At 50.9% G+C, this 14,499-nt stretch overlaps 1 protein-coding gene across 4 annotated transcripts in view; it reads right to left on the reverse strand.

Annotated features, from left to right (window-relative positions):
- Positions 1 to 14,499, reverse strand: part of LOC126034279 (ankyrin repeat and fibronectin type-III domain-containing protein 1-like) — a 256,666-nt gene that overhangs the window by 179,702 nt on the left and 62,465 nt on the right. For all 4 annotated transcript variants that reach the window (XM_049791787.1, XM_049791786.1, XM_049791783.1 and 1 more), the window contains one exon: positions 1,668 to 1,861. In XM_049791787.1, coding sequence (XP_049647744.1) covers positions 1,668 to 1,740 — 73 coding nt within the window. In that variant the 5' untranslated portion in view covers positions 1,741 to 1,861. The remainder of the gene's footprint in view (positions 1 to 1,667; positions 1,862 to 14,499) is intronic.

Genomic DNA, 14,499 nt, shown 5'->3' on the forward strand with positions numbered 1-14,499 from the left:
ACACCTGCCGTGCAGCACAGGCTGTGCACAGGGTTTGCTCTAGGGTGACTGTTTCACAGTGTACAAGGATGTCTGCACTCACAGGAGAGGAGGCGTTTGCAGCAGAAGGTGATGAGGTTTGCAGTGGGTCTGACTCACATTGGGACTTCATCCCACTGTCTTACACCACCCTCCCACTCCCTCTCTCCACCTCCAGTACGGCTCCCTGGAAGCACCAACACACACCAACTAGGCACCTGCTGGGTGCAGAAAGGTGCTCTGGATGCCGTGTCCTTCACAGTGTATGCTCTCTCAGGCATGAGTCCTGAAAGCACTTTGTTTTACCCTCTACCTGGAGGCAGACCTCCATCATTTATTCAGGTCTGTCCTTGCAAACCATGATGCAGGAAATCCTGAGGGCTCACAGAACCTCACAAGCTATCTTCAATTCCAAGCAACGGAGTTGCCTGCAAGTACCTACCTACTCACAAGTGTCCCAATCCCTCATGTCCACAGAAGTCAGCTACACAAGCTTTCCCACAGGTCTTCCTCCCATACCAAGACCCACTCTTAAAATTTGGTGGGCTGAAAGGAAAAACATGGGTCCCACACACAGCAGAAAACAGTTACTTGACTACTGCAGCACACCCAGGAGCACCACTGCAACAAGCAAAGCAGGACAGGCTCAGTGACATGCCAGTATCCTTTCTGTGCACAACTTTTAGTAGAATTAGTAGCACCAGGAAAATAAATGCAGCCTGCAGGGCCTTAAAATTAATCCAGGGTTTGGACAGCTGCTCTGCTGGGTAGCTGACAGTGATCTGACTGTGAGCAGGTCAGATTTGAAAAAAAATAAAAATAAAAAAATCCAAAAGTGCTGTTTGAAGAGAGCTGTTTTATAAGGATTTTATTTAGCGGTGGATTGTCAGCCGTGGCTTGCAGGTCTTATCTTTGTTTCCGTGCTCATAATCTCTTTCCCTATCATTTTTATGGCCCCAGCATGATTCTGCTGGCACCAAAAGCGCTGAAACACTTTGGCCATCAATGGTTTCGCAAATAAACTTGTTCAGAGCAGCTGGCCCAACCACATCAGTATTTCATCAGCATACAAGTAGAAGAACATGATAAAAACCCTCAGCTAACCTGAAGGCCAACACACACTACCAGACTGGGGAGCATTTGCTACAGCAAATCCCCACTCCAGGCCAGGACTGTGGGAAGAGTACAGCAGTGCTGCTCTCTGCCACTGCTCCTGATGGAGACCAGCAACAAGTACCCTGAAGCCATTTCATGCCACAGAAAAGAGACATGTTGGCCTGTTGCAGAGGCCAGAGAGCCACTGAGGCAGCAGCTTGCCCCAGCACATATGGCCAGAAGATCCAGCTCACACAGAGGCAGAAGGCTCTGAGCATCACCTCCCCACACTGGGTGGCCTTCATGAGCTGACTCTGCTTTTTCATCAGTGTAATATGAAAGACGGGAAGGTTTAAGTAACTGGCTCAAAGAAAGGCTGAGAGGGGAAAAAAAAACCCAAACCTCATCAAGAAGGGCTGGTTTTGGAGCAGGATAAACCCCAAACAGACTGGAATTGGATTTATATTGTTATTTGCGCCCCCGGAGAAGCAGGAAACACTTGCTAGGATTTTGCAGAAAGGGGTGGAAGCTTACCCCAGCACTGCAGCACTCACCGGTAGAAGGGACCGTACAGCCTTTCTGGCAGTCAGTGGCAGAGTGCTTCTTGTAGGGCTTCTGCTCCGGCATCTCCTCTCTGTATGCTGTGGAGTCGAGAAGGGGAAGCCTGCTCAGGACCGGGGACTGCGGGATGCTGGGCAACGTTCGGGACTTCCCCAGGAGCGGTCGCTGCAGCTTTCTGTCCAGAGACCTTGAGGGGAGAAAACACAGGGCATACCCCTTTCAGTAGGTGGGATGGCTCTTCAAGCCAGGACCCTTCTGTAACACACAATGCTGCCGCTGGACTGAGAGCACACAGTCCTTCCCAATGCCAAACTGCACCCTTCGTTTGCAAAGCTGCTGCTATTTCAGTAAAGCTTTCTCCCTTCACCAGTGTTTCTTAATTAGGATTTGCATTTTGAGCTGCAAGCCACAATCAGCATAAACAGCACATGAAGCACTCTAATGCCCACCCCACCTCAAAACTCACAGATAAGCAGAATTAAGAAAATAAACAAACCAGAGGGTTCAAGACTGAATTGACACAAATTGCCTTTAGGAGAGTAAAAACCCCGCTTCGCGCTGAGCATCTCTGAGACACCAGAATCTGTGGTGGAAACCACGTCATTCAGGGTTCCCAGGCATATGCACTATAGGGAAGGTCCAGACTACAGCAAGACAGACTCAAACGGCAGGCACTGTAGAGGTCACAAAGGTGTCACGAAACATGTAGAAACACAAGTTCAAGGTCTCTGTGGGGTTAAAACTCAACCAAGTCTGATGATGGGGCTCAAAAGCTACAGGGGTGACCACGATGCACATCAACATGCTAGCAGTATGACCACAAGCTGCTGCCTCCTCCAAAACCCCAGAATATGCCGAGCCTCGCAGTGGGGCATGGGAGCAGGTCCCCCTTCTCTTGCCTCACCCCGCAGTCTCCCTCAAGGGATGGTCCTCAGGTACTGCCCTCGGGGATGACACTAGCCCAGGCCATGCTGCAAAAATCCCAGAAATGTGATAAAAAGGAACAGATGCCCAGCACCACTGTGGTGTGAGGAGATGTGGGGGGACCTCTCTGGGCTGAGGGCTACAGACTGGGATCCCCCCAAGGCTGTCCCCCACTCCCCGCTGGCGCAGAGCCCGCACCTGAGCCCAATCGAGCTCCCCAGCACACCCCAAGGGGGCTCAGCAGAGGTTCCCTCTTCACACAAGGCTGTTCCTGAATCTCATACTGAATGGTATGAAACCTTCATGTTTCCATCCAAAATTCAATTCTTCGCTGGTTTATGCTCATTTGTTCTTGTGCCAATATTAACCTTTAGCTTAAGTAATTATTCCCCCTCTCCAGTGTTTGCTCCCATGATTAATTTCCATTATACCACAGTCACAGCCCCTTTCGGCCTGCATTTGTCTAAGCTGATTAAGGCAAATTTTTTCAGCCTCCTCTCACAAAAGCTTTCATTCCCCATGGTTGTTACCACACCCCTTGCTTGCTTGGACCCAGCATTCTCCACCCATCCCGGAGCATCACACAGAGCTGAGCTCCCAGTGTAGACGGCAGGCCAAGCGCTCTGCCTCCCTGCACATTACAGCACTAAATTTTATCCTATTTCCACTAAGCCAGTCCTCAGGGTCACACACGGAGAGTCTATCATGCAAAAGCTCCTGACCCTCGGTGGCTGCCTGTCACCGCTACGTTTATTATGATCGTTTTTCACTCCCTTTAGAAATGTGACAGCAGCTCCCAACTGGTGTTGGCATCTGATGTAATTCACAGGCGAGCAGCGACATGGGGGCTGGGGCAGAGCTACGGCACCATGCAGGACTCCTGCAGGACAGCAATGCATCAGGCCCACTGCAACGGACACGGGCAGCACTCGGGTAGAGGGCAGGAGCCAGAGCCACCAGGAGCCAGGCAGCCCCTGCACTCCCCACCGGGCCTCTTACCCAGACCCTAAAAGATGCATCCATCAGAGCAGGGATGGGGACCACGCTTCAATACTTAATGCAGAAATTAATAAATTTCTGAACCTAATTGCATTCACCCTTGATTCCCAAGTGATGCTGGTCTGCTCCACAGAGCTGTCACTGAGCACTCTGGAGATGGGGACAGCCGCAGGGACAGCACTGCCCTGGCCCTGGAGAGGCACCACTGCAGCTGCACCAGGCGCACAGCACCATCCTGCCCACTCCAAGCTCCACACTTCACTTGCATCGATGTGAAAACAAGCTACGCCAGGAGATACAAAGCCAGAATTAGCAGCCCGAGTTGCTTCTATTTCAGTAAAACGTATGTACTTCTCGTTGTAACACATTTCCCTGGCACAAGACAACAGGGATGTAACTTAACAAATCGCTCTGCTGCATAAATGAGTCCTGGGCTCTGCTGGAGTTCAAAACATTCCTTTTTTTCCAGCATGTAAATCTCAGTGCTTTTAAACGCACCTGCATATAGCTCCATCACCTGCAGAACAGCATTAGCATTTTAAGTGCTAACAGCCCTTTGTGCCTACAGTGCCACTCTCACAAATCGCATGGGGGTAAAAAGGGAAGAATTCACACCCTTAGAGGAGCAATTTTTAAGTTGTATAGCTGCAGACAATAATTTATATCAGAAAGAGCAAGCAACTAGAAACCTGTTTAGATCTGAAATCTGAACTCAAATTCCCAAGCACACTCTGGCTCCATGGACCTACCATTCCATGCACAACTCCAGAGGCCTCAGCAGCAAATGTCAGCCTGATGCCACTAGGAAGTCACACTGCATCTACATATGCTTCCCAAGCAGCCTCCACAATTAGGCGTTATCAAGGATGCCACATCCCATTAGGAAAGATCCCTGATGGAGTGTAAAGCTCAATTAGAAAAGCCATAATCAACGCTGTTACAGCCTATATTTAGCTGCTGTTCATCATTTTGGTAGAAAGGAGAGCACATAATCAAGTCTTGACAAGGGTGGAAAAATCCTTCTGGCTGCATGCAAAAGCTCAGGCAGGAGCCCAGTGACAGCTCCATCACTCCCAGTCCGCGGCCAGATGGGGAAATGCGAGAAGAGTCACCAGGGTTAGGTCCCCTGTCACCAGCCCTGGGGACAGCCACAGGGCACAAGCTGTTTGTGCCAGGCAGGGTCCAAGCCCAGCTGACTGCTCCGGCATCCCTCACTGGAGCCACAGCCCATGACACCCAGGGGACACGGGTGCTGCTTCCCTAGGCTTTTATTGAAAGCAAACAGGCTAAAAAAAGCCACTATGACAAAAAAAAGAGGCGAAAAAGAGAGACAGAACATATCTCAAAAGATGTGCTGTGTCCGGCACCTTCCCCACGGTGATGTCCTTACTGGATGGCTTCTCCATCACCCCAGGGAAAGAGAGGGGAAGAGCTGAGCAGAGATAAAGGGAAGGGAAGGACAGAGAAAAGGTTAATGCAAGTTAAACCAGGGAAAGCCAGATACTGCATCCCTCCTGCAAGCAACTGCACACACACACCCAGCCTGTCCTCCCTACTTATTTTGATGTGGGAGAAGCTGCTTTCCAGAGGGCACTTCCCAGCCCAACCTAGAGAGGACAGAGTCCCCAGCTTGCCCAGGGTTAAGGATGGAGAAGTTACCACACCAGCCACAGCAGAAACGCAGCAACAAAACAGAAATAGCAAGTGGGGAAGGGGCGGGGGCGGGAGGGGGGAATAACCCTAAACCCACTACTCTCACAATCCAAAGAGGACCCCAATAACCCTCACCGATTTACATGATTTCCCAGGGAACTGAGCAAGAAAGCCTCCCACACATCTCCTAGAAATGCCTGAGGATGGTGACCCTCCAGAGATGTCCCATTCCTGGGAAGAGGGAAGCCCTCGCCCTGCCACAGGACTCAATCCCAGCAGCTCTCAAACCCAAGCGCGCACCATGCTAATCCAGCTCCCCGCAGTCTTCCCAGAGCCTGGCTGTTCGTGGAAAATGTGAAGAAGAGAAGGAGGTTAAGCCAGGGAGCAAGGGTAAAGAGAGAGAGGGGCAGAGGGGCAGAGCATCAGCTGCTCTGGACCTTGCGTGCCTGCTCCAGAGCTGTGGCTTGTTGACAGCCATATGCCCTGACATGCAAGGCCATTTCCAAGCTCCGAGGGGGACAACGCGTGTCCCAGAAAGCTCACAGCCCCAAAAGGCAAATAAGGATTCAAAAAAAGAAGACTGAGAGGCCAAAGGCTGCTCTTCCTCCTGCAGGACTGCGCAGAATTTCACGGGTAATTGTGGGTGGCTCTTCTACACCCTCAGTCAATTAGTGCACTAAATCTGCTGAGCAAAGGAAGCTTATAAAGCTTAAGGTTTGGGGAAGAACAGCTAAATGACATACTGAGATTAGCCTGAGACTGACAGAGGATGGCAGGGATAGGGTCCAGGAGAGCCCAGTTATTGCAAAGGGACACCACTCCCAGATCTTCCCAGGCGGCGGCTGCTCCTGCCTGTAACATGCTGCTCAGCCTGCTCCTCCAAGGAGGTGTAACTTAGCAACCTGACCTTAAAAACTCGGCAAAGGTTTCAGCTGGATTCAGGAAAATGAAAGATGCTACAAGCCAGGAGGAGCAACTACCCACTACAACCCTGTCTTGGACTGGGGCAAGGGCAGACACACCTCTGGTTGAGGACGAGGATGAAGGCAGTGTGCACCTCCTCCACAGCCTGAACTGCACTGCCTCTTACCACAAGCAAAGGCTGCAAAATTGAAAAAAATAAACACCCGCATCCATTGCACAAAACAGCTTGCAGAGACCCAGCTACGTGCAAGGTGACAGGCACAGGGGGACAACACTTATCCCAAAGAGCACACAGCCCCATGCGTAAACAAGGATTAAAAAAAAAAAAAAAAATCCATGCCCAGGGGAGAGACAGAGCTTGCTCCTGTGGGAAGCAGCCAGGAGCAGAACTGGATCACAGACACCCCAGCGGCCCAGACTGCAGGCCCTGTGGCCAGCCCAGATCCCAGAGTCTGAAGCAAGGCACAGCACCCCAGGAGCGCACAGCACTCACCACGTGTGAGCTCTGCTGCAGGAAGGCTATGTGCCATGGGGAAGAGGAGGTGAGCAGCTATTTGTGCTATGATCTCCTTCACCCCCATCCAGACCACAGCAGGAGACAAGACAACATCTACCTGCACCTGGTTTCTGCAGAGGAGCATCACAGGGAAAGGAAGCAGCAGGAGGAGAGGTGAAGCAGAGGAGGCTCCAAGTGCCTCAGAAGCCGTTTCTGGACCAAAGCACAAGGCAACAGTGGCTGCAGCCTCCAGGACACAAGTCAGTGTGGTCCAAAGCAGCAGCAGAGCCCCACGGCGGGCAGGGAGTGAAGTTTAAGGGGATGGCACAGCAGTGAAGAAGCCTAGAGAAGGAATCTGAGAGGAAGCGATACAACCAGGTAAAAATACAGGGTGGCCTCGAAAAGCAAAACCCAAGGATTTAAGAAGAGCGTAGCCTTCACAGGGCATCCACGCATGTTCAAATCAACATAGTTTGCTCTGGAAACCTTATCAACTGTTAGCAAACCCGTGAGTCACTGGTACTTTTCCAGTGACCCTGTGAATTGCAAAGCCAGAGAGAATCACTGAGAAATCTTCCTTTTGCATTCAAAAAAAACACCCAAACAGAAAATCTTTTCTCATTGCCCAGTATATGTATCAGAGTTAACCATCCAGCAGGAAACACAGAAGCTGCAGACCTGCACCAGTTCTCATCCCACAGGCCGTAAGCATCAACAATCCACCATTTCCTTGCAGCCGGACACACACACACACCCCCCCCCCCCCCCATCATGCAGAGCCATGTTTTTAGCAGGAGAGAGGAGCAGCCAACACCATCAAGGTAGGCAACCATTTTAGCAGAGAAGCCTGAGCATCACTGCACAGGACAGCCAAGCCCTGTGCACAGTCCTCTCCTCACCCTGCATAGCTGCTGGGCAGCTCCTCTCTATCACCTGCAACATGCTGCTGCCATGTCCTCCCTGTTCCCAAGATCATCCCTGGTGCACAAGAAGTTTGGACAGTCCTAGTCCTGCACTGGGGACCACACAACCATGCTCAGTTACTTTTTAACCATTTGCGACCAGAGAGAAGGCAGCAAAAACCCCTTCTGCTGCCTGCGCAGAGCGCAGCTGGTATCCCCAGCGCAGGAGTTCAGCCATGCGACATCTCTCTCTTCCCAATTCGAGCCAAGCCTCCACAAAACTGTCTTCATGCTGTTAAAAGGTAACAGCCTCTGAAGAACAGAGGATGACAGCTGAAAACAGACCATCTTTTATCTGTCTGTGAAACAGTTTCAAAGCAAAACAAAAATGAAAACAGCATTCAGCTTGCAAGTTCAGAAAAGAAAAAAACAGAACAAAACAAAAAAAAAACCACCACAAACCCAAACCATGCGAGGCTATAAAAATACCTTCCCAAGCTCAGCTGTGAGCTGGTAAATACCATGATTTCCACCAGCTGGTTTGCAAAAGCTTCCTCTCCTGCCATCTCTCCAGCTCGAGGTGCAACTCTCCAGCAGGGGCCATTGCCCAAGCACTGAACAAACCACCCAGCATCAGGGGAATAATTGCTCCTGTCCTGGCAAAACTCAATTAGGATAGGTGAGACAGGCTTCAAGGAGCACTGGGAGATGCAGGAGTAGAGGTCGCACACCCCGCATGCCAGCAAACGCAGGCAGGGCCTCAGCAAAACATTTCAGAAAAGCTACTTTGAGGAGAAGCATTCAGTACCCATCGCCCCCCTACGAGTCCAGCCATGCCCAGAAACCCAGCCCTGCTCCCAGAACCCACCCTGCTGGGCTAGGGGCCAATTACCAAATTTCCCAGAAAAAGGCCAAAAGTCCTTTCCATGGCAGCAGCTGCCTGCTGAGCCCTGAGTGCTCCAGTGTGCCACAGCCGTTGTCACAGCCAGCGACTGCCAACCCCACCGACAGCCTCTCGCCCGACAGGCATTTAGTACTGTGCCAGCACTCGCCCCTGGCACCACCGTCGCCATCCCGTCAGTCCAAGTTGGTCAACAGGCAAAGTCACCCCCCAGCCGGCAGGCCAGCCTCTTCAAGGCTTCAAGGAAACAAAGTAAAAACAAACAAACAAACAAACAACAAAAAAAACCCAAACCACTCACATTTCACATCAGCAGTTCTGAACACAAGCACTGTGGTTGTGTTTTACAGCAACACTTCCATTTCAACATTTGCTTGAACGTAATTGTTAAAAAGGGAAAAGGAAATACTTTTGGGTCAGACTCTCTTGTTCATTTATTCAAAGTATGTTGGTTTCTTCCTTAAAAGAAACTTTTTTTTTTCTGGCTCCATTGCAGGCAGGGAACCAAATCCCCAGAGAGCAGGGAGCTCTCCCCAGTCACCCCCCAGGGCTTTCCCCATCTCAGGCGCACCCGGGCTGGGGGCCTCACCAGCGATCACCCTGCCCCAACCAGACCCCAGTGCACAGACAAGCTCTGTTCCCTACAACGGCACAAGACCAACCCCTCCATGTCCCGCAGGGGAGAGGCCTGGACACCCTCTTACCCACCTGCTATGCTGACCCACACACCATTAATGGGGCAAAGCAGGCACTGGGCTCTTGGGAGAGCTCTGGCAGAGATGCCCAGCCCAGACCTGCTGGAGTTGCACCTCCTCAGCAAAAACAAAGTCCAAAGACAGAAAGTCCCCAGGGCCAAGGAAAGAAGCAGAATCATTTATGGAGTGTGAACATTTATCCTGCTCACGGAGTTCTCTCTGATAAATGGGGAAAGAGGGCAGACAGAGATGAACACATGAATCCGGCACGACGACGGAGGCGGCGAGCATTCTCCCTCCCGGCAGCTCAAGAGCGTGACCTGCATCCTCAGGGACCAGTGCTGGGAACACCCCAGGGTCCCTGTGCTCGTAGTCAGGCTCTGCCATCCAAGCACCTGTGAAGCAGAGAGGACACCCAAAGGCATCTGGGATGCTCCGCAGGGAACAAAAAAGGCTCATGGACCACTCTCCAGAAGAAAAGAGGGCTGAGGCTGCACCCCCCACCTTATTAAGAAGAGTATTTTAGATTAATTAGGAAGCTCACCTGAAGATCTTGCACACTGGAAGTCAGCTCACAAGCAGGATGCAACCCCCAGGGACACACAAATGACTCAGAAACACGGCCAGCCCTGAGGCAGGCAAAGAACAGCAAAGTGTGTTTGGGACGCAGCCACTGCGCAACAGGCACGTTAAGTCAGGGGAGAGAAACCGGCCCAGAGAAGAGCAATGCAGACAATAATACGGTTCCTTGCTTTAAATGCCAAAGCTTTCAGTGCCATGCCATTATTAACCGTATACTGATGTTTAAACATGGGGGAAAGCAAAGATGAGAAGGGGTTATGTGACCTGCCAAAGGCTGGGACAGAGCAAAAACCTCCCACTTCCCGGGTTCACAAGACACCGAACCACACACATTGTGCCCTCACTCTTGGCTTTTCTTTTGTAGCAATTACTCATCTCCTGTTTGCCCTTGAAAAATTTCAGAGACAAAAACTAATGAAGCGCAAGTAACATGGAAGACAAGCATCCCAGCTCAAATTTTAAAAGGCTGGCTCACTTGCAAGATGAATACGTAACTGCCTCCTTTATATTTGCAAACACCTTTCAGGGAGGATGCAAAGGGGGTCCAGCGTGACACCCAGCACCGCAGCCAACTCCAGCACCCACCGCCCTCCTCTCGCTGACCCTGCACCGGCACAAAATCACTGAGGCAGGACCAGAGCCACAATGCTCATTCACTGCTGCCCCTCCAGCACAGCCCAGCCCCTCTCAGGGATGCCCACCAGCTGCACGGCCAAACTCCTGATCCTGTTCCCAGTCTCATGACACAGGGCTGGTCTCCCCTGTTGCTTCAAAATCCGAGTCACACGACAGAGGAGACAAAAAGCTGCTGAGATCATCTTGGAAAGGACACTGCTGCTCCTGACAAACACGGGGGAGATGCTTCAGGCATGAACTCTACGTGCTCCAGCACAGAAAGCATAAAAGACACTCAAGACATCTGTCAGGGCTGTTTGGTTTGTTTTAAATCCTGTAATTTCTGCAGCGTGACCAAGTTTTCCAGCACTTGAGGCTAACAATGGCAATCCTGGTCTATTTCTGACTACAAAACCCTGGCAAAAATAATTATTTCATCTGTTTTGGTCAAAAAACATTTATAATCATAGACTTGGACAGCACATTGTTGTTTTAAACCTTCCTGGGTACCACTTTTCATCCAGAGCCTTAGGCTGGTTTTCATTTTCCTCTGAAGCATCAGAGCATCAGTAGCACAAGAGGCAGGTCACCACCATGGTCAGATGGCCCATTCAACAAGACAGATTTTTATGCTTCCAATGCGTCACAGTAACATCCCTAAAAAAATGGCTTTCGGTGAAGGAGTAACAGATGCCACGAGGTGCTGGGAGCAGAGCTTTCACAGTGAGGGCAGAACCCCCCACAACAGCTGCTCGTGGCAGGCACTCACCTCTGCCCTCCCGGGCTGGGGGGGTTAATGGGTTTTTATCTGTCTTGCAAGGGAAAGAGCGAGGAGCAAGTAGCCCCAAAATACCAGAGAGGAAGCCCACCCCCTGGTCTTTGCAGCAGGGTGTTGATCAGTTGCCAGGCTCCAAAGAGCAGCCTCGGCTGCAGGAGCGCAGAGGCCGGGCAGGAGCACTCGGGTACAGGTTTCCTTCCAGGCAGGCTCAGGTCTCAGTCCCTGCCAGCCCCAAGGCCTCGCTGCACAACATCACCAGCATGGAGGGCAAGAAACTGTCCCGCAGGCCTGGGCTGCAGGTCCATCCCATGGGATGGAAGGGAAGCAAAGTCCAAAAGCGTCCTGTTTCTAAGCAAGAGCTAAGCTTTAGCTGCCAGGCTGTCTTTAAGCAATTTCAGCTCAGCAACCACAGAGGAAAGCAGAGGCTAGTTCTGCCAGGGGAAACACATACCTGCTGCTGTCCCTCAGGAGAAAAAACAGCCCCTAAAATCCTCAGTTTGAATGAGCTCCCACACTCCCTACCTCTCTCTGGACAAGACGAACATTAAAAGGCAGCACAACTGCTTGCTTCAGGGCCTCACAACACATATGCACCAGGGGGATGAATCAACACACACCTGCTGAAAACCCACTTCTCCAGTGCCTCTTCTCTCTGCAGCCATCAGCCCTGCAGCCCAGCGCCAGGGGTCCGCTCTCCTTTCCTGCCCTACACAACCACTCGTACCTAATCAAACAGCACCACAAGGGGTTAATAGCACCATTAGTGTGAATTGCTTTTATGCTTTGGTCACAGGATGTATTTTCTCTAAGCATTCCCCAATAATATTCTCCTGCTGGCTGCTGGGTGGTTTGTGCAGGAGCAGGCTGCAGCCATCCAAACCAGAGATTGTAGGAGGATGAAATCCCAAGCAGTACAACCCAGCCAACAATAGGGAATTCCCTCAACAGCAAACCTTCCCAAAATAAAGGCAGCCTCTGTTCCTTGTGAATATAAATGTGATATAGTTTTTATGCCTTTGGAAGGTAATCAAGGTGGTAGGAATAAATAACCTGTGAGTTTCTATCGCTCCAAGTGGCAAACCCTTGCAACCTCAGGGGTGCCAGCTGTGGGTGTATCTCTGGAGACTTCTATAACATGCACCAGGACAGAGTCCTTCCATTATCTAAATTTTAGTTATTTGTTCTTTAAAGCAACAGAAAAATGCACTGAAGCTTTCCAGTTTTTCCACAAACATGAATTTGCAGCCAAAAAAAAGGTGTAACAGAGGTGGTCACCTGAATTCTGTGCACAAGGCAGGCAGCAATAAGCCCGGAGCAGCCGGTCAGCACGAACGCCAGCTCAAGTGGCTTCCAAGCACCAAACACCCATGGAAAAAGCACATGGATGCTCTGGGCAGCGGTGCCTGCACCCAGAGAGCTGCCTCGGGTAGGGGGTGAGGGTCAGGGCTTTGCTCTGCTCCCCTCACACCAAAATGGCTGCCATAGCCAGCTAACCAGAAGCAGCTGCCTGCATTCTTTCCCATCAAAAAAACCACGAACTAAAAATATTTTGCATAAATTTGTATAATTGCCAACTATTCCTACAGGAGAAAACACAGAATTTGGGGAGAAAAAAAACAACCTTTAATAATTAAAAAGAAAGTATTCTAGGCAACACCCCCATAGCTCCCCTGTGCCCAGCAGGACCCCCCTCAAAACCCACTCCCAGCTGGAGACCAGCATTTGCTCCATGAGCAGAGCAGGAAAAGCCCCCCATGTGCCACATAAGCCAGGAGTTGGGCTGCTTGGCATCCCCATGCACCCCAGGGGCTGCCCTGCACAGGCAGGAGCAGGCTTCGAAGGGCAAACAGGGACAACCTCCATTCAGAAATCTTCCCCTTGCCAGCCACCACTTTTATTAGAAGCTGTTAAAATTCACATCCGCTGTCTGAAATCACTTCCTTCCCCTTCCCCATGCGCAAGTCCCGGTGTGTATTGCTGGTGCTTCTGTTTCCTACCTGCACACCCACCCAGCTGTGACTCAGTGCCAAAACAGTGGGTGAATTAGGAATCAAACAGTCTTTCTAGCAACCGTGACTCACAGGCCAAGGCTTTCTGCTGAAGAAGTTTTCTGCAGTCATGCTACATATGTAATTCCCCTTAATACCAGTATAACTTCTCCTTCCTCCCGCTACCCCCATCCAACTATCATTCCAAAATAAAGGATGACTATCCATTTTTTTTCTGCCTAATCCAGGCAAAGATTAGCTACCTCAAGCTACCTACAAACATGCTACCTCAGTTTGTGCAGAAAAGAGTCAGCTCCCAACCTCATCTTCATCCCAAAGATTAGCTTTAAAAGGGGGCCAGAAACTAGGCATAAAAGAAGAACACCAGGTGCAAACCACATCACTTGTCTTTAGATACAACATGGCCTCAAAACCCCAAAAGATGACACTGAGAGCTCAGACGTGCTTTTCCAGCCTGTGAGATCCAGAAAGCTTGATTTTCCCAGTCAGCTCCTAGGCCCACGCATGCACTTTCATGGGAGAGATACTAAACATACCTCTACCTACAGCCATGAGAGCAGGTTTCTTGAGGAGCATCAAGAGGCAGAGAGGACCAGAGAAGCAAGGATGCCTGGCTCTGTTCACATCACCTCCCCCTGCAAACATGCTGGTGCCCCGCACCACAACAGTGTGAGAGAGGACAGAGCCAGCAGCTCGCTCTAAGACCAGGAGTCCTGCAGAATTGTGGCCAGGTTACTGGGTGCTGCAACTGGAAATGCACCCAGGTGTCCCCCAGTGCACAGAAACCTCCATGGAGAACCAAGATGTGTCAGGTTCTAGTGGAGAGGCCCCTTGCAAGGTGGGGGAGAGATTTCTTCTCCATGCTGCTGTTTGATGGGGAGAGAGATTTCTTCCCCATGCTGCTCCACGAGTCCCTTCCTGATAGATCACAGCCACAGTGATGCAAACAACAAGGGAGAGCAAAGCTAAAAAGCCTCTTTAGGTTTAATATGCAAAGCCCAGGCAGCTCAATCAAGCAACAAAAGCTAAATGTCGTTTCCTCCCGTAGCACTGCCACTCTGCTCACAAAACAGAACCATTTATGTCTGACAGCTTGTCATCTCTGTGAGACACCAGGGATGCAGCACTTGCACAGCCTGGGGAAAAGCTGACGCAGAGGAGAGGGGAGGAAGACTCGGTCCTTCACCTCACCGCACACCACCAGCACAGGGTGAAGGAGACAGCTGTGAAACGCAAGAGCTGAAAGGCACCGGTCACCCCAACAGCCTCAACCACACAGCACCACAATGCCAGACCAGATGAGAAAAAGCAGCAGCAGCACTCACAATTTCAAACAAGTCTCACCCA

The sequence above is a fragment of the Accipiter gentilis genome, chromosome 33 (genome assembly GCF_929443795.1).
Source record: "Accipiter gentilis chromosome 33, bAccGen1.1, whole genome shotgun sequence".
Taxonomy (NCBI): domain Eukaryota; kingdom Metazoa; phylum Chordata; class Aves; order Accipitriformes; family Accipitridae; genus Astur; species Astur gentilis.